The sequence below is a fragment of the Arabidopsis lyrata genome (assembly GCF_000004255.2).
Source record: "Arabidopsis lyrata subsp. lyrata unplaced genomic scaffold ARALYscaffold_8, whole genome shotgun sequence".
NCBI classification, from domain to species: Eukaryota; Viridiplantae; Streptophyta; class Magnoliopsida; order Brassicales; family Brassicaceae; genus Arabidopsis; species Arabidopsis lyrata.
In genome coordinates, this window is record NW_003302548.1 from 171,455 (window position 1) to 193,813 (window position 22,359).

At 38.2% G+C, this 22,359-nt stretch overlaps 1 protein-coding gene and 1 long non-coding RNA gene across 5 annotated transcripts; both read left to right on the top strand.

The window, feature by feature from the left end:
• The first annotated feature begins 7 nt into the window (after positions 1–7).
• Positions 8–4,329, top strand: LOC9301192 (protein transport protein SEC16A homolog). Its single transcript, XM_021016263.1, is given in 11 exon segments — positions 8–943; positions 946–1,829; positions 2,020–2,048; positions 2,050–2,329; positions 2,428–2,553; positions 2,635–2,757; positions 2,840–3,073; positions 3,151–3,285; positions 3,479–3,606; positions 3,692–3,800; positions 4,041–4,329. Coding segments are annotated over 11 exon segments (3,039 nt in total). The 5' UTR covers positions 8–222; the 3' UTR covers positions 4,311–4,329.
• Positions 4,330–4,453: 124 nt separating this feature from the next.
• On the top strand, positions 4,454–19,711 carry LOC110225913. 4 transcript variants are annotated; one of them, XR_002330083.1, is made up of 7 exons: positions 4,461–6,233; positions 6,497–6,532; positions 6,882–6,983; positions 7,090–7,143; positions 19,053–19,118; positions 19,231–19,410; positions 19,503–19,711. It is a non-coding gene; the product is annotated as an uncharacterized LOC110225913 (long non-coding RNA). The 4 variants fall into 4 exon arrangements; XR_002330084.1 differs by lacking the exon at positions 19,053–19,118 and having other exon boundaries at positions 4,463–6,040; positions 6,190–6,233; XR_002330081.1 differs by having other exon boundaries at positions 4,454–6,233; positions 19,053–19,410.
• Positions 19,712–22,359: the final 2,648 nt, after the last annotated feature.

Consider the following 22,359-nt stretch of genomic DNA (forward strand, 5'->3'; position numbering starts at 1 on the left):
TTAGAGCTCTCTCTCATTCGATCTCGAAGATTTCACCGACTTATCGGAGTTTGGATCGGAGATTAAATCCGGGATATCACCGACGAATCCTTTCTGGATTTTGATCTATTTGATCTTGATCCTCTCGCGAAGCTTTTGCAGATCCGTCGATCTCTTTCTGTGATTCTGTGGGGTTTAGGGTTAGGGTTTTAATTTCGATTTCGATTTTGGTTGTCAATTTTGATGGCTTCGACTGCTGATTTCCTCCTGGAGGATCAAACGGACGAGGATTTCTTCGACAAACTTGTTGATGATTCCTATACTCCTACCGCTTCATCCTCTGCTAAGGAGCTCAAATTCGATGACGGTAGTGATTCCGATGACGCCAAAGCTTTTGCGAATCTCTCCGTCGTTGACGATGTTGTGGGTGATGGAGATGTCGCATTGAATGAAGCAGGTTTGGGTACAAGTGGTTCGGTGGGAAAAGAAGAGCCTTCTTCATCTATTGCTCCGGAAGCTCTTCAATTTGTCAACAGTGATGCAAATAAGTTAAGGGATGATGATGATGTGGTGAGATCGGGGGTGGATGATATGCCACTAACTGAAACGGCAAAAGAAAGTAATATAGTCGATGGATCTGGGAGTCCTGGGGTTAAGGAGGTTGGTTGGGGCTCCTTTTATGCCGATTCATCTGTAAATGACGGTCGTGGGTTTGGTTCATACTCTGATTTCTTCACTGAGTTGGATGGAACTGCAGGGGATTTACAGGGACAGGCCGAGGTAGCTGTGGCCACTGGAGGCAACTTAGTAGCCAATGCAACAAGTGTTGGTTTAGATAATTCGGCAGGGTTTGAGCAACACCATGGTCAAGTGCAACACGATTCTGGAAGCGGGCGGTATGTGGATAATAGTCAATCTTGGGAATATCTCTATCCTGGATGGAAATATGATGCGAGTACTGGTCAATGTATCAAGTTGATGGTCATGATGCAAGCGTGAATTCACAGGAGAGCTATATAAACTCAACAAGTAACTGGGAAAGCGTTGCTGCTGATAACTCGGATGTTGCTTATCTGAAACAGAGTACACCATCTGCAGCGGCTGGCACAGTTGAGAGTGTGTCTACTTGGAATCAGGTTTCACAAGTGAGCAATGGATATCCAGAACACATGATCTTTGACGCTCAGTATCCTGGATGGTACTATGACACAATTGCTCAAGAGTGTCGCTCTCTAGACAGCTACAACCAGGCTTCTCAAACAACTCTAACTGGTCAAGCTCATGATAAGCAAGTTCAGAATGGTCATGCTCGTAATAACCAGAGTAGTATGTATGATGTTAACGACAAAAACCAGACTTTCAAAGCGCAAGAATATGCTATTCAGAGCCAACACGGAAGTTGGGACCAGTCTTACTATGCCAACAATCAGCAGGCTGCAAACACTTGGCAATCAGTAAATGTAGGTCAGGCTGAGCCTGCTATAAATTCGGATTCATTATCAAGCTTTGGAGGAAACCAGCAAGTAAATAATTTGTACAGTACAGAACCTGTGACTGAACAGTTTAAGCCAAATGCGATTGGAGCGCAGAGCTTCATCCCACAGCATATGAATCTGGCTAGTGTCACACAGAATGGACCTTTGAGTTTCTCAAACGATGTCTATAATAGACAGCAATCTGTAGATGATGCTCATCAGTCTTTTCAGAACAATCAGCTTTTCTCCCCAAGTGCGGGAAGATCATCTGATGGTCGTCCACCACATGCACTTGTCAGTTTTGGATTTGGTGGGAAGCTCATTGTTATGAAGGATAATAATGGTTCTCTGCATAATTCATCATTTGGAAGTCAGGTTAGTCCTTAAGTGTGAATTTTCATTAGTTTATTTTACAGCCTGGGAAGTTTATGAAACTACTATAGAGCTATCACTAGTTTATTTTGTTTATCATTGAACATGTATGAAATATATTGTCCAATTATAACCTCAAAAAGTGAAATTTATTTCTGGTTTAACTGCTGATATATCTCTATCTGAATAAAAGGGAATTGGGGGAAGCTCCGCCTCCGTCTTAAGTTATTTCTGGGAGTGCCTCTTATTCCAGTCAAGGGGAAGACTCTTTGAGCTACTTTCGTTGCCTGCATCAACAATCTCTTCCAGGTCCTTTGGTAGGAGGAAATGTTGGAAGTAAAGAGTTGCATAAGTGGATTGATGAGAGAATTTTGAATTGTGAATCTTCCTATATGGATTTTTCAAGAGGGAAACTCTTAAAGATGCTTCTTTCTTTACTCAGAATATCTTATCAGTATTATGGGAAACTCCGTTCTCCTTTTGGTACTGATGCATCACAAAAGGTGAGCAATCTATGAGATGTCTTGTCACTTCTTTTTTTTTTTAAAAAACATTGATATGTATTACAATTTTCTCATTCTTGTATATACACTGCAAACAGGAAACGGACTCTGCTGAAGCAGCAGTCGCTAAGCTTTTTGCATTTGCCAAGAAAGATGGCGTACAAAATGGTTATGCTCCTATTAGCCAATGCTTGCAGTATTTACCACCTGAATCACAAATGCAAGTGAGTATTGGACATCAAATTTCATGTACTCTTTCGAGGACGATTTGTTTTTTCTGATTAACTCGTGGAAGAATTCCCCAGGTAACTGCTTCAGAGGTTCAGAATCTTCTGGCTTCTGGTAGAAAAATGGAGGCTCTACAATGTGCACAAGATGGCCATTTATGGGGACCAGCGCTTGTTATCGCGGCACAACTTGGGGATCAGGTTCTTTTCCCTTGATTGCTATAGAACTAAACATTCCACTGTATTGCTTGGTTGACTGACTTAGTGATATCTTAAATTGCAGTTCTATGTTGACACTGTGAAACAAATGGCCCTTCGCCAGCTGATACCAGGGTCACCTTTACGGACATTGTGCCTACTGGTTGCAGGACAACCAGCTGAAGTGTGTCCCGCTGGAAGTAGTAGCATGCTTGACAATTGGGAAGAGAATTTGGGTATAATAACTGCTAACAGAACCACGGATGATGAGCTTGTGATTACTCATCTTGGAGATCGCATGTGGAAAGATAGGGGCGAGGTGGTTCTCCGACTTGTTGTATTGTTTTACTTCATGGAAGATTTTATCATGACATTTGAACTACTGTTATGAATCAGATAATTGCGGCGCATATTTGCTATTTAATCGCGGACAAGAACTTTGATCCATACTCAGAATGCGCCAGACTCTGCCTTGTCAGAGCTGACCATTGGAAATGTCCTCGAACATACGCAAGTCCAGAGGCTATACAGGTGAATTTTTCATCACTGTGTTTTAGTTATCATAATACTGTAGATGGAAGATTCTATTTTGAGCCTCTTTATGAATACCCTCCATGTTACTCAAATGTTGTATAGAATCTCCAACGAAATTCATGCAGGATACCATTCTTTTTCTTACATATTTGATGCTCCCTTGATTTGTCAGTTATCTTTGCATGGGCAGAGGACAGAGTTATATGAATACTCTAAGACACTGGGAAATTCTCAGTATATCCTGTTACCGTTTCAACCATATAAAATCATATATGCCCATATGCTGGCCGAAGTTGGTAATATTTCGACTGCACAGAAGTAAGGAGATTCACTTTCCATCATCTACTCCTTTGTTAGACTGTATAATGGCTTCCTGATGTCCTTTGTGCTGTGGGTGAATAAGGTACTGTCAAGCAGTATTAAAATGCCTCAAGACAGGCCGATCACCAGAAGTGGGAATGTGGAAACAGTTTGTTTCATCTCTTGAAGAGAGAATCCGTATCCACCAACAGGTACAACTTACACAACTTCTGGTTACATGGAACAGTTGATATTTCGGGTGGGTTTACATCTGTTAGCTGTCTTTTCCTTTAAATGGAAATGGGGAAGTTTCCAGGAAAAAAAATGCAACAGTGAAAAGTATTTACATCTGTGAGTTGTACTTTGATTAAAGATGTGACATCCATAAAACGGGAACCAAGTAAAGCTTCTTTTTTACTTATGATCCGACTAATCGGACATTTCTATTTCAGGGCGGGTATACTGCGAATTTGACCCCAGCAAAACTTGTTGGAAAGTTCCTGAACTTTATTGATAGTACAGCATCTCGTGTTGTTGGGGGGATGCCACCACCTGCACCACATTCAACAACTGGAAACCTGCAGGTAAATGACTATCAACGCGATTGTTTGGCGAACCTCTCTTTTTCAAAATCAAAACTTCGATTTGGTTTTTCATCACGCAAATACGAAAGCCTTCTTTTCTTAGTTGTGTTATTGCATCTTAGGGTTTTCAAATTCTAAACTTGTGTTTCTCTTTAAAGATTTTACGTTGTTGTTTCAAATTGGGTTTATGATTGTTTTGTTTCTGCAAATCAAAGCCCTCTTTTTGTTTTGTGTTCTCTTCTTTTTCGTGGGGCTTTTTTTTTCTTTCTTGATTATCGTTTTCTTAAATTTGAAACCTTTTTTGCAAATTTAGAGTTTTGATTAATTTTCTTATATATTTTCGTAAATCTGAAATCCCTCTTTTGAATTCCAATTTTGTTTTGCTTCTATGGATTTTTACTTCAATCTTTTGTTTGTTTAGAGTTTTTTGTTTTCTTCAAACCCAAAAGAAAGGGACTACACATTATATGATTGTGTCTGTCCGGTTTCTAACTTGGGGAGATGTTGCCTATGTAAAACAAGCAGGATGTGATTAAAAATCTGTAAGACTTGTAAAATTATATCAGACAAGCATGATTTGATTAAAATCTGTAAGTCTTGTAAAATTATGTAAGACAAGCATCATTTTGATGGAAATCTGCAAGTCTTGTTAAATTATGTAATGCAAGCATCATTTTGATTGAAATCTGTAAGACTTGTCTAATTATTTAAGACAAGCATCATTTTGATTGAAATCTGTAAGTCTTGTGTAATTATGTAAGACAAGCAAGATTTGATTGAAATCTGTAAGACTTGTTAAATTATGAAAGACAAGCAAGATGAGATTGAAATCTGTAAGACTTGTCTAATTAATTAAGACAAGCAAGATTTTGATTGAAATCTGTAAGACTTGTTAAACTATGAAAGACAAGCAAGATGAGATTGAAATCTGTAAGACTTGTAAATTATTTAAGACAAGCAAGATTTTGATTGAAATCTGTAAGACTTATCTAACTATGTTCAAAGATTGGATAATTGAATCTAATCGATATATTGCTGGCTGGGCAGCATAACTTCAAGTTTCTGCATAGAACTGCTTTCATTAAGGCTTTTCTAATGATGTCCTAAGAAGGATAAATTCAATGATCTGCTTTAAAACTCAATGATCTGCTTATTGCTGGGGATAAAACTCAATGATCTGCTTATTTGATGGAGATAAATTCAATGATCTGTTTTAAAACTCAATGATCTGCTTATTGATGGAGAAAAATTCAATGATCTGCTTTAAAACTCAATGATCTGCTTATTGATGGGGATAAAACTCAATGATCTGCTTATTGATGGGGATAAAACTCAATGATCTGCTTATTTGATGGAGATAAAAACTCAATGATCTGCTTATTGATGGAGATAAAACTCAATGATCTGCTTATTGATGGGGATAAAACTCAATGATCTGCTTATTGATGGAGATAAATTCAATGATCTGCTTATTGACGGGGATAAATTCAATGATCTGCTTATTGACGGGGATAAAACTCAATGATCTGCTTTAAAACTCAATGATCTGCTTATTAATGGATATTAATTGTCTTTTATAAGACTTGTCTAATGAATTCCGGTTGGGGAATTCAGTTTTATGGATGAAAATGCCCTTTATGCCTAGCTCTTGAAGCTATTCCTGTTAGCGAAGGCACATCGTTGTGCAACGCTTGATGGGTCGAGGCTCGAGCAAGGCACTAAAGAGAAAGAGAGAGATGAGGCACTAAAGGCAAATCAATATATATCTCATTGAGATATGATATTCAATGGGACATCATGTTCTAACTTACAATATTCTGCATAAAAAAAAAGTCTTTGCAGACTGTATCTTTCCCTCTTTTAATCTGGTAAGTGTCTCTTCCGTCTTTTAAAATAAGGTATGTTCTTCATAATATTTTTCCTTGATGGAGTTTGTAGTTCGTTAATTGATTACATCTTTAGATCACGTAGTCTTTTATAACTGTTTGCTATGAGTGATTTTGATCCTTTTTTTTAGCTTCAGAAGACCATGAAATGGAGTGTGTAAGTGATCTTCCTCAGGTTCGACTTCTCTCCCTCAGTTTGAAATATTAGAGTGTTACTCGCTGTGTTTGATTTGTTGTAGTGAATGTTCAGTATCAAGTACAATATCATTTAGTTTATTTTTGGGCTAACATCCATGAACTTGTGACTAATACTCACTATTTTTTATAATGAACTTGTAAGACTTAAAATAAAGCACGGTTAAGGCAACTTACCGGTTACATGTCTTAGTTACCATTTGCAGAATCAAAATTTGAAAAGTCTTTATGTTCTATTTGCAGGAACCGTAAAGAAGGCATTGTGTACATGAGTAAGATGTAAGTATTGATCCAATTATTCTTGCAAGTTTTATTTATGTCAAAGACTCTTGATCGTACATCTGATATGATTTCAAATTAGGCATCATTGGTGGTAATGTTGTGTACATGAATTCTCTGTTCAATATATAATGTTGTTGCTTGCGTTTTAGTTGTTATAGTGGACAATGTCAGATTTTTAACCGGAAAATTCAGCAGGTTTTGATCAGATAATTTGTTATCCCTTAACCAAAGTTGTGATTCATATATTGTTTATATTGCTGCAAAGTTGAGATCTCATGATTTTTCAACATTCAATGATATATTCTTGTCTTGCTATACTCATTTATGGTTTATATCAAACTTGCAGGAACTAAAGGGTTATTATCTCTCCAAGTCCACGCGATTCTAGACATCTGACTTTGCCATCCATTTGTCGTCTAATACCTCATTCTCTTCTTTGAAACCAAAGGTATAGCCTACAATCATCTTGATGTCCCTACTTACATTTGGACAGTTTTTTTCCAGCCTACGGATATATTTTTAAGCAAAGCATAACTCTTTGATTCTTCAATCAGAGGCATGATTGGAGCTTTTGTTGCGTGCGTCATCTTCAACACTCGTATTTCCAAGTAAGTATATTTTTAAGTTTACTTAAGACGTTTATGCATGAACGTTTTTAGATATTTTGGTATTGTTGGCTTCAGCAAAGCAAAGCTTTGGTTGGTTTATTTCTCCTTTGGCTGCAAATTTAGTATTTGAATGTGTTTTTTTTTTTCTAGGTAGATTAATGTTTCCTTTATACAAATAATCGCATAACACGAACACATACACTAAACGTAAACATACACACAAACGTAACTTTTGTGCTCACACTAATACAAACACAAATGCATTACACGGACACACTCTAAAACGTAAACATAACTTTTGTGCTCACACATGAATGTACTAACTTATTTTAATGCAACACAATTGGAAATGCAATTGTTTATGTTGTATGATGAAGAGTGCTAAACAGAACTTTATGAAATAACTTACTAACCCTCTGTTTAAATAAGAGGCTTATGTACAGTTTTTCATTTCTATAATCTTAAAAGTCTCGTTAGGACTTCATTTTTCAATTTGTGGCATGGAATCAGAGCCGTGAAAAAGCTCTCTTTCATTCACATTTTCTTTGATTCCTTGGAACTTTTCCAAGAATCACTCTCTATTCTATAATCATATATAGGATTAGAGGTAAGCTTGGCCATTTGGTTACTCGGATCGGTTCCATTCAGATTCGGTTCTTCGGTTCTTGAGATTTAGGTCTCATTCGGGTAATTTTTTGGTTCGGTTATGGTTTCGGTCTTTTCGGGTTTGGGTTGGTTACTTTTTACTCGAAATTATTCAAAAGTAACCTTAAACCCGAAATTACTTGAAATACTTAAAAACAAATTGTAACTGTATCAACCAAATATACCCATATTACCTTGAAATTATTCATGGACGTTTGGCATAATCCGTTTAAACCGAACCCAATAAACCGATGATTTCGATTTTCGGTTTGAAATCGACTTACTGTTGTAAACCGATCGGCGGAATTTTAAATTGATTTTGGTTTTCGATTTTTTTGGTTCTGTTCATCAAAACCGATCAGTATTTCAGTTAATAAGGGAGACACCTTATATAAACAGAAAACCCTAGATCTATCACTTCATATGTTTGTTTTTTAATCTCTCCTTCTCACGAACCCTTCTTTTCTACTCTTCGACAAACTCTCTTTATCTTTGACCTTCAATCCTTCTTGTTGGTGTTGGATCTCAGTATCCGCCCAGCCCGGAGGAAAAACGGTTTATCGTAAATGGGCCGCAAGATCCTAACTGGGCCGAGAGCTGTAAGAAATGGCTGAGATGTCATAGCCCTAGATAAAGGCACATCGAAGTTGAAGGGCATTCCGGAATGCGCGTAACAGGCAAATCTTCCGAGCCATAATGACGAGATGTTGATTGCAGAGCATTTAATAGTCCGTTCTGCGGATTGTAAGTAACGTGCTCATTTAATAGTCCTTCCTGCATTTATGAAATATTATCTAGGGTTCGCATAAAAATAAAGAGGGGTCTATATTGTAAGGTGGATGAAAAAATCTTGTAAAAAAACTATCACGATTAATACTACACACTTTTCAACTCTCGATTCATTGTTTTACGATTCGAACATGCTCATCTCACGAGGCCGAGAACCCCAAATTGTCCACAAATTCTTAAGTGCGAATTTCGACATCATCCATATTTTAGCGCTAGGAGGGGCATCCCAATCTCTCACTCTAGAGTATCAGTCGAATCGCTATGGCAAACAACAGAGATCAAACCTCTACGCTTGACGAAATCAAGAAGTTGTAGAAGGATTTGGATGATAAGTTGGATCAACAGCAGTGCACCATCACTGAACTGTCTGAGAAGTTCATATCGTTTGAGGAGCGTTCCAACACTTAGCTTACAGTCCTTACTGCAAGTTGCTCTGAAATCAGGGTTAATACATATTGATTATGCTGACCGAGTCAACACTCTTACTAAGGACTTTGTGAACCTCCGGATCAAGACGGCGTTTAGAGTTTACGACCCTATCCACCAGAACCCTCAAGTTTCTCAAATTGTTGTTGCTGGTGGAGTACTCCGCTACTGCTGCGTCCGGAAGTCACGCCTCTTACCCACAATTCGGAATGCAACAACACTTTTTTCACTTCAATCTAGAGATCCAAAGCATGCAGAACCAGATCAGAGCAATTAAAGTCCATAAGGCCACCAACTCGGCTCCTGAGGTGGACATGGTAATTGAAGAAACAACGAGAACTCTTTTCACACCTCGCATCTCTTTATTTCGTATCCGAGATACCAGGTAGATAAAATTCCCGAGCTACAGTGGAAAAGGAGATTCAAAGCAGCATCTTACCTTTTTTTTTGAGTATCTGCAGGGCGCGTACGCCTTGAACCGCATGAAGATGCATGACCTTGTAAATTGTTTGTTGAGAACCTTTTCCGGACCGACCCTCTCATGGTTCACTCATCTTGTAGAAGGATTGATCGATAACTTCAATCAGTTACTTCATCAAGCATGCATTCACTAATGCTCAACTTTGGAACCTTTCCCAAGCTGTAACTGAGCCACTTCGCGTCTACATTACGACATTCAAGGAAATCATGGTTCAGATTCCTAGATTGTCAGATTCAGCAGCTTTAGCAGCTTTCAAAAATGGTTTAAGGCATGAGTCCCGCTACCATAAAGAATTGAACGTTAATCGACCTACAACAATCCTAGACGCACTTCACCGAGTAACGAATTAGATCAATGCCGAGGAAGAGCGAGTTGCCCTGGCTATCTAAGAAGTTCAAACAGCTCTGAAGCCACGTTATCTTTGAAAAACAAAAATGGCGCTTTCCCAAGTGAAAAATAGGTCCGAGATCCATTTCTTATTGCTCCAATTGCTTTTTGCTAATTTCCCAAGATCAATAAGCACGCTACTAATGATTGCAAAAGGTTGGGGCGGCTCCTTGCAGCTAAATTTGCGGCTGGCAAGATCACTGAGGTCGATTTCTTAGAGCTCAAGCAAATGCAAGCCCATAACCAAGTTGTAGAAATCGAAGAACCTTCACCTCCCAGTAAGAAAGCTAAGACAGCTCAGAGTCTGAACAATCCAAAGATCCCAAAGAAAAGAATCGAAATGATTATGGTGGATCAAAACTATTCTATGATTCGATCATCGCTATCAATCATCATTAGCGTAAAGCGACATCGCCATTGGTTACACAAGCCAAGCTAACCTGCTAAGAGTTACCCGAGATAATGTTCAGAAAAAGCGAAATGGATGGTTTGAACAAGCCTCATGACGACGCATTGGTCATAATGCTCGACATAGGGCATTACGAAGTATCATAGATTTTGGTGGATATCGTGAGTTCGGTTGATATGATTTTTTCCTGGATACTTTAACTAGAATGGAAGTTTCGAAGCAAGATATCAAGAGACCCACAAGTCCTCTAGTCCCCTTCACTAGTGAAGCTTCAATGTCATTAGGAAGAATTATACGGCCTGTATCAGCTTGAGGAGTTGTGAAAATGGTCGAGTTCACAGTTTTTGACTGACCAGCAACTTACAATATAATTTTGGGAACACCATGATTATTCGAAATTAAAGTAGTACCTTCAACATATTATCAATGCGTGAAGTTTTCTACGAAAACCGGGGTGGAGCAAATTATGGGAAATCAATGAGATCTCGCACAAGCGCAATGTTGGTCATACTTTCAAACCCGTAAAACAGAAGCGAAGAAAACACTATCCCGACCAAGTAAAAGTTGTTAATTCCGAGGTAGTCAAATTACTCGATGCCGATCTAATTTGCAAAGTTCAATATCCTGACTGGCTCGCAAGTCCCGTAGTGGTCAAAAAGAAAAACGAGAAGTGGTGAGTCTGTGTTGATTTTCCTGATCAAAAGAAAGCTTGCCCCAAGGACAGCTTTCCATTTCCTCACATCGACAGTCTTGTAGAATCCACAACTAGTCACGAGATGCTATCTGTCATGGTTGCTTTTTCGGGTTATAATGAAATTTTGATGAATCTGAAGGATCAAGAGAAAACATTTTTCATTACGGATCGCGAGACCTATTGTGATATGGTCATGCCTTTTTGGCTTGAAAAACGCTGGAGCTACGTACCATCGTCTAGTAAACGGAATGTTTCAGGATCTCCTCGGAAAAACTATGGAAGTCTTTGGTTTTGACTTCGCACATATGGCATTTAAAAGAATGTTTTGCCATTTTGAATCACTTCAGAATGAAGTTAAGTCCGTCTAAATGCACATTTGCCTTACCTTCGGAAGAGTTCTTAGGATATATAGTCACTGAGCGCATAATCGAAGCAAATTCAAACCAACGAAACTCGTTTCTTACTAAACTTCTCCAAGCAACATCTGTAAGGTTCAACGTTTCACTGGGCGGGTCGCAGCCTTAAACTGATTCATTTTCATGTCAATCGATAAATGCCTCCAATTTATAACTTGCTTCAGAAGGGAAACAAGGGTTTCACCTAGGATGAACGGTGTTAGGATGGTTTCAAGGAATTCAAAACTTTTTTATCGAAACATCCAATTTTAGCCAAACCGGAGTTCGCGGAGCAGCTTTTCCTCTACATTTTGGTTTTGGATCGTGCAGTAAGTGGAGTACTCGTTTGTAGCGAAGAGAGACCAATCTTTTACATAAGTAAATCAATCACTGGAGCTGAGTCGAGGTACCCTATGATGGAGCGAAATTAAGGCCATTTTTCAAGTATCATATGATTGTTGTTTTAGCCATGCAACCACTTCGTACGATCATGCACAGTCCCAATCAATCAGGGTGACTGGCTAAGTGGGCTATCGAGCTCAGTGAATATGACATCGAGTTCGAACTATAGGACATGTGCTAAATCCCAAGTACTCGCTGATTTTTTTAATCGAATTCCCATTTCTTGGTTCTCCATATTGATAGTGCCTCCTCGAAGCAAGTAGTAGGAGTCGGGATTTGATTCAAATCACCTAGCGGAGAGGTTATCGAGCAATTGTTCCGTCTCCCATTCGATGCCTCCAATAACGACGCATATTATGAATCTCTACTTGCCGGGTTAAGTTTGGCCGTCAGAATAGGGGTTACCAACCTGGAAGCTTTCTGCGAATCGCAACTCGATGCTAATCAGTTTTCAGGAGAGTATGAGACAAAGGACAGTCGAATGGTCTTGTCCGAGAACAATCATCTAGATTCTTAAGATTTGAGCTCTCTAGAATTCCACGAGCAAAAAACTTAGTAGTAGAGGCTCTCGTCGGTCTCGCCTCAAGTTCGAAGTAATTGTAACTAGGTTAATCCCAGTCTAAGTCATTGAACGACCAAGTATTCATGTTGTGGAGTTAAATTTTGTTACTACAAGGGCAATGCGCATATGTTAGATTTTGGTGAAGTTATCCAAGGAGCCCCGAATCCCGAGCCACTTCCTTTGGTAGTCTTACATCCTCTAAGTTCATCTAATCCTGAATCTGCGAAACCGGTACCGCCGCCTCATGTCTAGGGGGCAGACTAGAGGATACCTATCCAAGAATATATCCTCAATGGCACTCTTTCCGCTGAAAAGTAGGAAACTCGAAAGTTGAAAGCCACGAGTAACTGCTTCAATATTTTTCTAACGACATATGTATCGATGAAATGTCTAAGGTTCTTATGCAATATGTATCTTCAGGAAGCAAATTCGTAGTGTCATAAAAGAAATACATGATGGGATTTGCGGTAATCATTCTAGAAGTCCGTCCTTAGCAATTAAAATCTAGAAGTATAATTATTGTTGGCCAACTCTAATCATGGATTGCGATTTATGTTTAGAAGTGCGAATAGTTACAAAAGCATCCTCCTTTTATCCATTTACGAGGTGGTATATGGATATTGTTGGGCCTTTGGGTACGTTGGCAGCTTGCACTCCGAGTCCAGTCTCTAATAAGAAAATTTCTTATTTCGAGTTCGGAACTCGTGTGGGATTTTTATCTTAAACCAAAATCATCTCAAACAAGTTATAACGTAATCAACTTTTAAACCGAGTTAAATCTTGTACGGTTGATCTGAGATCGATTTGATTCCTATTTAAACAAGTTATAGCACATTCGTTTTGTGTTTTTCTCATTCGAATAGTTTTGAAGTCATGCTTCAAAGCCGAGGTAAATCTCTTAAAGAAAAAACGCTTTGTATAAATCAGGATCCTCCGGTATCAAAACTGTTTTGCTTTCGACAAATCCCTTTTAAGTCGCGTCGAATTTTTGTTCGTCATGAACGATTCACTTCGAGTCTCATCCCTCAGAATGCTAATTTCTTTTCCCCACGTACTCTACTTGTTAAAAACAAAGGGTAAGGGAACGATAAGTGCATTACGGATGGGTCCCCATGGACCACGAAACCTTCTCAATTTAAAATCCAAAAGAGAAATAAGAATTCAGTTTCCCAAAAGAGTACATAATGGGGGGATCCTAAGGACCATCACAACCCCGAGTAGAAATGAAGTAATTTATATTACTCCATTCAGAGTGATTCGATTAGTCATGGACTCGCCGATAACCAATTCTTCTTTGGGAAGAGTTGCCTCCTTCTCTTGTTTGGGACTAGTGTCAACCAGAAGATGAGCACATTCAAGAGAGATGGCTTTTAGCGCACTCACCTCGGCAACCTTTTTGGCTGCTTTTTCTTTCTCTCCTGACGATTCTGAGCTCCTGATCAGTATCAATGATTTCCCCACTCTTGATCTCTTTGAGAAGCTCGCGGTTGGCTTTCGTCTCTGCAACCCATAGGGCGGGGGGTCTACTTTGCTTACTCCGTTGAGGAAATTCTCGTACTAAGAAGTGCTCGCGAGAAGCCACTTTTTACTCTTTCTTCGCGGCTTTGATATCCTCGTCGCGTTTCTCTTCGATAAGCTTGCATTGGGCCTCACACTCTTCCAACCTCAAAGTACATATTCTTACCCTTTAGCTTCTTGGACAAGTCCTGATTTGTAACCTCTAGCTCGTTGCAGCCAGCCTCCTCTTCCTTCATCTTATCCCTGATCTGATTCGCCTTGTAAACTGCTCTCACATTCTTTTCCTCGATAATCTTGTGCTCTTGAACCTCCTTCTCCAAGTCAGCAATTCGACCCTGCAATGAATTAATTTTCCTAGAATGAGAGTTCGCAATCTGGTCCTCTTGACTTGCGAAAGGTGTGAAGTGACAACAAGAAAGTAAACCTGGGTCTTATTACCTCTCCATGTTTGTCGGCAAGGCGGAAGTAACTTTCTCGATTGATGTCCTTGAGCTTTCTGAATGGGGGGATTCCCGACCCTGGGCGGACAAAGTTTATCATCATATCAGAAGGAGACATTGGAGAAGTACCTGATTCATTTGGGTTCAATGGATAAATTCGGTGCCATCAAAACTATAATTCATAGTTCGAAATATGTGGGAAATGGAGCCTTGCGGTTATTGATGTCTTTCGAACCACTTTCCTTCGGTGCACGGATCATGATATTACGAGAAGATTCTTTATTTTCAACCATGAATTTGACCCGAGGCGACCCACCTCCAGTAGAGGACACTTCCTTCTCGCTCAGTTCAGGTAGACAGGGACGGGATGAGCGATGAAAGGATGGTAGATATGTAACCAAGGCTTTTATCTTCATATCTTGGGTCTGAGGATTGACTTTCTCGGATGATTCTTTAGGTTTGTCCTTACCCGATCTTGTAGGTTTACTAATGTTGGATGCATCGGTTATCGGATATTGCCAGAGGATCCCCATCAAAATTCTTCGGATCTGGAGTTCTCGATATATCCGAAGAGCGTTCTACCCGTATTCTCTCCGAGAGTCCGATACATCGTCTTTTTGTGTTGCTCCTCTCCTTGGCTCTCCGTGCTCTCTCTTTTTCTAGATTCTTCTTTTCGCGGTTGGAAACATGTCTGCTTGCGGTTGGAGAGGGTGGGGAAAAGGTGATGCAACAACTAGGTCTGTCCTCGAGCGTATTCTTTTTCCCGATCTCCTGATTCTTTCATAAGTGAAGGAGTCCTAGGCAATCTGATTGTTATAGAAGGCGACTAAGTGTTGGGAAAAGTGTGGGACGCGGACCTTGCTTGAACTTGACTGCAAGAGAAAGTGTAAAACCATAGTCAGTCAGCCAGCGTTCCAGTCCAAAACCAATTAGCATGTACGTTCATCGTACGTAAATTGGTTGACTGGAAAGAAAAAGTATGCTATCCTGTCAAAACTTTGAACAGTTTCCAAGGTCCGAGATAAAAGGTTCCTTTTGTTGGTTTCCTCTTCATCGTGTACAAATAATAAAGGTCCGAAAGAGATAGAAGGTAGCCGCTTTCTTCGGCTGAAGTTTGAAGGCATAAAACATTATAGATAACATTTGGGCACAACTTGGGAAGAGAAACTCCGAGCTTGATAAGCAGTTCCAGGAAGAGGAATGTTACACCCGCGTCCCGTGATTCTAAAGGAGGGCCGGTTTGTTTAGGGGAAAACTAGATCATGGTCGAAAAAGACTTATAAATAAGTTAACCCAAGGAACGAAAGAAACGTTTAAGTCATGAAATGGTATATGACTTAGATCGTTTTGGGATAATCGTGTGATCATGGGGACATGATCATGGGGACATGATCATGGAACGATTAGGAGTGGCGTAGTTAAGGCTGAGAAACGGACCGAAAGACTTAGCCAAAAAGAACGCACAAAAGAGTCCGAGCTAATCCAGCTAGGTGAGCTGGACTAGCTGGATGAACTAGCAAGCTCAGCTAGGTGAGCTACACCAGCTGGAAGGCTAGCTTGCTTAGCTAGGTGAGCTGACCGAAAGCTCAACCGAGTTTGATGAGCTGACCGAGTAGTAATCCAGCTTGGTGGTCCGGTGAGCTAACACTCGAGCTGGTGGACTGTGGTAGCTCGGGGACCAAAGGATGTCTCGACCAAAAGGTGTTAAGGTCGAGCGGTTACAAACGAACGTTCTGTTAGCCAAAAGGTGGATAAGGCTGAGCGGTTATGATAAAAAAAGATGCAACCCTTCGGAAGGGTGCAATGAACGGGTGTGATGTTTCGGAAAGGCATCCATTCGCCCCTATATAAGGGAGGACGCCCAAGGGCATTAGATCATCCTCACAATCACGAAAACACACCCCGAAACAATCCTAAACACACCACGAAGTTGTTGGTCGGAAAGGTGGTGCGGCTCGGCGAGTATCTCGGGAATCGGGATGGATTCTACGAGTCTCGACCGAACTGATGCGCATGCTACCTCCCGATCCAACGGTTCGATAGTATTGATGGATTAATCGGACCGATCATCGGAGACACAGATCGAAACGGATAGATTGGTTGTCGGAGAGATGAATCGGATCAGGTAAGATTGTTGGGTCGACCGAATGATCAGATCGTTGTATCGATCAGATCGGCGGAACGACAATTCGATCAAGGAGTTGGATCGACGAAGAGTTCGACGATTCGATTGATTGTTCGGATCGATAGCTCGATTATGGGATCGATGTATCGTCTGACAAATCATATCGCTGAGTGAGGGATACGAAAAGAAAAGGGATCGACAAATCTCAAATTGCGATCTGGAAGTATTGACGAATCCAAAGATATACCGATGGAATGATAGGGTTAACGGGAAGTTACTCGGGAAGGTGTATAAGGGAAAGGTGTTCTATGAAGCACGGGGATAAGTGCAACCAAACACACCCAAGGGTCGCCCATAGATGCAATCTCACCGAAAAAAGGTGAAAACATCAAGAATGGGTAAGGAACGTGGTTCTCCACACAAGGATCAATATCACGACCATCTTCATGTATCTATCACCGCGGCCAATGGTGAAATCGATCAGAGATCGGTAAGACCAATGGTGACTCGATGGATAACCTACGGGAAAATTCTCAGTGAGAACCGATGGACAAAACGTATGTTGGACCCGCGAGCAAACCAAAGGTCGACGGAAGAATGATTTCATGGGCTAGCCTACGATGATCCGATGGATGAATCCACGGACCCTTGGGTGTGATAAGGATATTGTTCGGATCGCATGGATGAATCGATAAGCCGAAAGCTTTACCCACCACCATGGATCGGACGGGTAAACGGTTAGTAAATCGTGGGCGGTTGTAGTGTTAAACGACCTTATCGGAAACATGGATGGTTCGATAAGTCGAGGGCTTGATCGTCCACCATGAAACCGAAGGGGTGTACTTTTGGAGGACGGATGGACCAATGAGCCAAGAGCTTGATTCGGCCATCGTGAACCAAGGGAATCGTATGATCTCCAATCTCTATCGTGGGACTTAGACCAGTGGGGTTGGTTTGATGTGTGGCTAAGTAACGATAGAGATTGGTCCATCAATACACAAATGGTTAAGAATCGTTGTACGAATGGAATAAGGCAACGAAAGAGCTAAGAGAAGGACCAATGGACGGATCGAAGAAGAATCGAATCCGCATGTAGGCCAAGGTATGTAAACAAATCTAACTTATTAGTTAAGATAGACGTTTGGGAATTGGCCGTTGGATTAAGGATAAAAGAATATGCAATCGTTAGACTTAGAATGGTTAGCGAACAAATTGCTTGACTTGGCCGAGTAAATGATTGATCTAAGGTCTAAGAGACATAGACGATCAAACCGGTATAAGGGGTGGTTGGAATTAGACCAAGGGTAGAAAGACTTCCACTGTGTTAAACGAATTAAGCCTCGTAAAGGAAATTCTATGTGAAAATGCGAAAAATATAGAGGTTCGGCCGGGAGGAGGCACGAGCGTGTGTCCATGGTCGCCGGACGCCGAGACGTCCGGGACGGGACGCTACAGGGAAGTACTTCTTTTGGGATCTCGCATCCTCCTCTTGTTATAATTAGCTTCCACGAGCCAAGGATGGACGGAGTGTATTTCTCAAATTGTCCGTCCAGAACGGTTACCTCTTTTCGAGATCGCTTCAGAGCCATAACAACTATTAGAAATTCAAGGCGAGGACAGAGATCTAGAAATATGAATTAAGGAACAAAGTAAGAACACTTTGGAGGTTCCCAGGTGTTCCGACGAACAGACGTATGCTTTTGCCCTAAGAAACGAAAAGATACCGGTAAAGATCTGAAGAGATACGATAATGACAGTGAGAATTCCTAACCTACGATTGAAAATCTAATGAAGTCTGTAAGAATTCCTGAACAAAAACCGTCGAGAGATTTCTAAAAACTAAAGCAAACAATGATCTTAACACCTATTCTAAAGAAGAGTCAACCTAGTTCTCTAAAACGAATTAAGGAAAATAAAAGGAGAAGAAGGGAAGAAGGTTACCTTTTAAGGACGAAAGGTGTGGAACCCAAAGGGTCCTTTGGTTTTTATAAGATTAGTTTTGACCGCTGGGCGGCAAAAGAAAGCCCTAGGATCCCAAGATTTGCGGGGTTAACCTCCCTTACTTTCACCGCGGAGAGTTTATAGTGCATTTAAGTCCCCCAAAGTTACGCACTTCAAATAACTTTGGGGCAAACTGTTGGTGACGGATCTCGGTATCTGTCCAGCCCGGAGGGAAAACGGTTTATCGTAAATGGGTCGCAAGATCCTGAATGCGCCGAGAACTGTTAGCGGACTGTAAGAATTGGGCATTCCCGAATGCGTGTAACGGACGAATATTCCGAGGCGTAATGAAGAGGCATTGATTGTGGAGCATTTAATAGTCTGTTCCATGGATTACAAGTAACGTCTGGGCGCGATTCTCGGTGGGGAAATGGCTGCATTTATGAAATATATTCTAGGGTTCGCATATTAATATAGAGGCATCTGTATTGTACGGTGGTCAAAAAATCTTGTAACAAAACTCTATTACGATTAATACGAAACACTTTCAACTCTCGATTCATTGCTTTAAGATTTGATCGTGCTCATCTCACGAGGCCGAGAACCCCCAAATCGTCCACAAATTCTTAAGTGCGGATTCCGACATCCACACTTCTTCATTCTTCCTTCTTCTTCTCCACCTTTTTGTTTCATAGTGTCTTCTGTCAATCTGCCGCAACATCGATCTCTCCGGCATCTACTCTAGCGGCAACGATTTCAAGGTTCTCTACATATTTTCTCGCCACTGCGCCGCACACTTGACTTTGAGAATTGAGAAGATTCTTATTTTCTCTCTTTTTTTATCTGGTGGTTTGTGTATTTGGCAATATGCAGAGTTCAAGGAGTTGCAGAGTTATAGTGAAGGTCTTTATCATGCTTCACTTTTTGGATTTGGAAGGACAAAAAGGAACACGCAAAGTAAATAACATGACCAATTCAGAGACGCAGTTGCTAATAATCACAAGGGATCATGTTGCCGACCTAAAAATTTTGAGGAAACAAGGAACAGTAAAGGTACTCCAAAACTAACTCTAAACTCTAATTCGAACACCAATTTACCAAGTTCCAAATGATTAATCTTTTTACTCTGCTCTAAAATTTTGTAGAAGAAGTATCCTTTCAAGTAGGAGAATGATTAAAGTCGATAGAACAAATGAAGATCCTTTAACAAAAAAAAAAAAAAAAAAAAAAAAAAAGTCGATAGAACAAAAAAAAAAAGAAGAACATTCCACCTCGGTGAATTAATCACTCATCTTCTTTTACTGGTGGATATTGTTTTAAGCGATGAGTTACGTAAATGGTAATTGTCATGTCATAAGCAAAGAGCGCCTTTAATTATAGATGGTCGTTGGTGATGCATGAACCAATTTTAGAACATTTGTATATTCTACAAGTGTATGAAGCTTAAATCACATTTTAGATAAAGAACGAGGATGACTACACCATTGAGCTCAATTATTAAAGTCATTAATTATAATTATGAGGATGGAAAGACATGATATGAAGTCCTTATATATTTTAATTACTTAACTGACAACTAAAATTTGTAATTTATTAGGATTTAACCCGTGGTACACCACGGAGCAAATGTTTTATTCATAAATATAATAATATTAAATTTTATGGTTTTTAATTTAGTATTAAAGTTATATAATTTTATATTAATGTTGTAACTAAAAAAATTAGTGATGATAAAATAATAAAATAAAGATATAACCCATGTTATATTAATCCAAATCCGTCCCGTTATATAATTCGTCTCATGATATTTTAATTAATAATGTTTTATAAAGTTAAAATATATCAATAATAATATTTCAAAAATAATAATTGTTTTTGTTTACTTTAATGTGATCACATTCTTTGTAAATTCTTACTTTACTAACACAAAAGTAATTTAAAAAGGTACTTCAAAATTTTTAATATATATAATGTTATTGTTTTGGGTAAAAAATATTATAAATAAATATTTAGTTTAATCATAATTTGGGATTGATATACTTGTGTTTTTGACTAACTGTTTTTTCTTTTAATAGCCTATATTTGGGCATTTTTGTTAACATTATTTGAATTGCAATATCAACTAAATACATGTACAATTTATTCTTACCAGAAAAAGAACAAAATTTAATAAAAATCAGAAAAGAAAGTTTTAGGGTGTGATAATTATTTTGTACAATTGCAAATTGGATAAAATCATAAAAGTATATAGAAAAACAGAATTAGAACGCCGTAATAAAAAAATCAGAAAAAAAGGTTTTAGGAAGTGTTTTTTTTTAACTTGTGATGGATGGCTTCTACATATGAACTACTATAAGAGGAAGATCATACACTCCAAAAAGTGATTCAAAATAAAATAAAATCAATTTCGATCTTCTCAAGAAGAGTGATATTGTATTGAACAAACATGATTGGCAAGACTTAACGAATCATTCAAAGAAACATAATCAAACATATGAAAATATAAAAAAATATAAAACTAAAATATTTTTTTTTTTAATGAAGAATTAGGACTGTAGAGTGCCGATTTATCGTAATGATTAATGAAGGGAAGCTTAAGAAATAGATTTTAATTTATAGGAGATTGGGAAAGAATTAGGGTTTCAATTTTTAAAATTGTGGCGTAATTAATTTTTTATAAAAATTTTAAAGCATATATTGTAATATGAGATTTCATTCTTTTTATTAACTGAAAATAAATGATTTAAAACGAAAATCAGGGTGATTAATGCTTATTGATCCTCTTAAAAGGATTGTTAGTGTGTACTATATTTTGTTTAGATTTGGAAAGATTTAAATGATTTTTGTAATTTTTTTTCTTTTAGTTTCCTAAATTTTTGTAACAAATCGATTCATATCTAGATTTAAGAATAAATTGTTAAAACATTAAATGCCAATGGCATTGTATTGTAAATACTTAGCAACTCTAGGATTTATTTGCTAAGTGTACTCCAAAAATGTATATATAGATATTGACTATACATTTTCTAACAAAACTAGATATTTATATTCCACGAATAATGTTCTAGGCTTCTAGCTAACTTATCAAATCATAATTTCATTTTACAAAACTTTACCTAATCATCAATTGTTACAAAAATTTTATTGTAAAGTAAGGATAATATTATATGATTTCAACAGTTTTAATTCTGTGAGTATGCAAAAAGATCAAATACTAGTATATAATAAATCCAAAAAGATTTATACTTTTATTACCGGTCTCATTTATTATTACTTGTTTTTAATCTAATTTTTAACTTTGTTAATTGTTAATTGATTACAGAAAGCTGACCAATTTGTTTTCATGATACATTATTTATAACTAGATAAGGATCCGTCCGATAGACGGGTTTAATTTTTTAAATATTAAAGTTAAATTTAACTAAAAATTAATTAACAATATTTGTAAGTAGAAATTTTCTTTCAAAAGTATAAAAAAATATTTACTTTTTCACTGTTGCATTGTTTCTTTAACCACTAAAATTATTAATTCAAAATTATTTCGAATGAAAGATATATCACATCACAATAACTCATGGTATACTTATATGAAGAACAAATTAGAAATATCATCATAAAGTTGGCGAATGAAACTAAAGTAGTGATTTTTAATTAGACACATTAAAAATATAAAAATGATAAATCGACTAAATCTCTTAGCCTTCCAAGCTAACATTGCGGGTTCGATTCCTATATACTCGCATGCAATGACTTTATGATCAATCAATAAAAATCGATAAATTCAAAAATTATAAGCATGATGATATATGAATCTTATATAATTCAAATATAAACATAGAAATTTAAATAAACAATTTTGAAATAGTATAATTAAATTCAAAATATCAAAAACAAAAAAGAAGCATATATGGTTCTTACATATTCAAGAATTTCAATTAAACAATATAAAACTTTACTTAAAATCATCACATATTTCTATTTAGATAATAAAATTGAGATAAA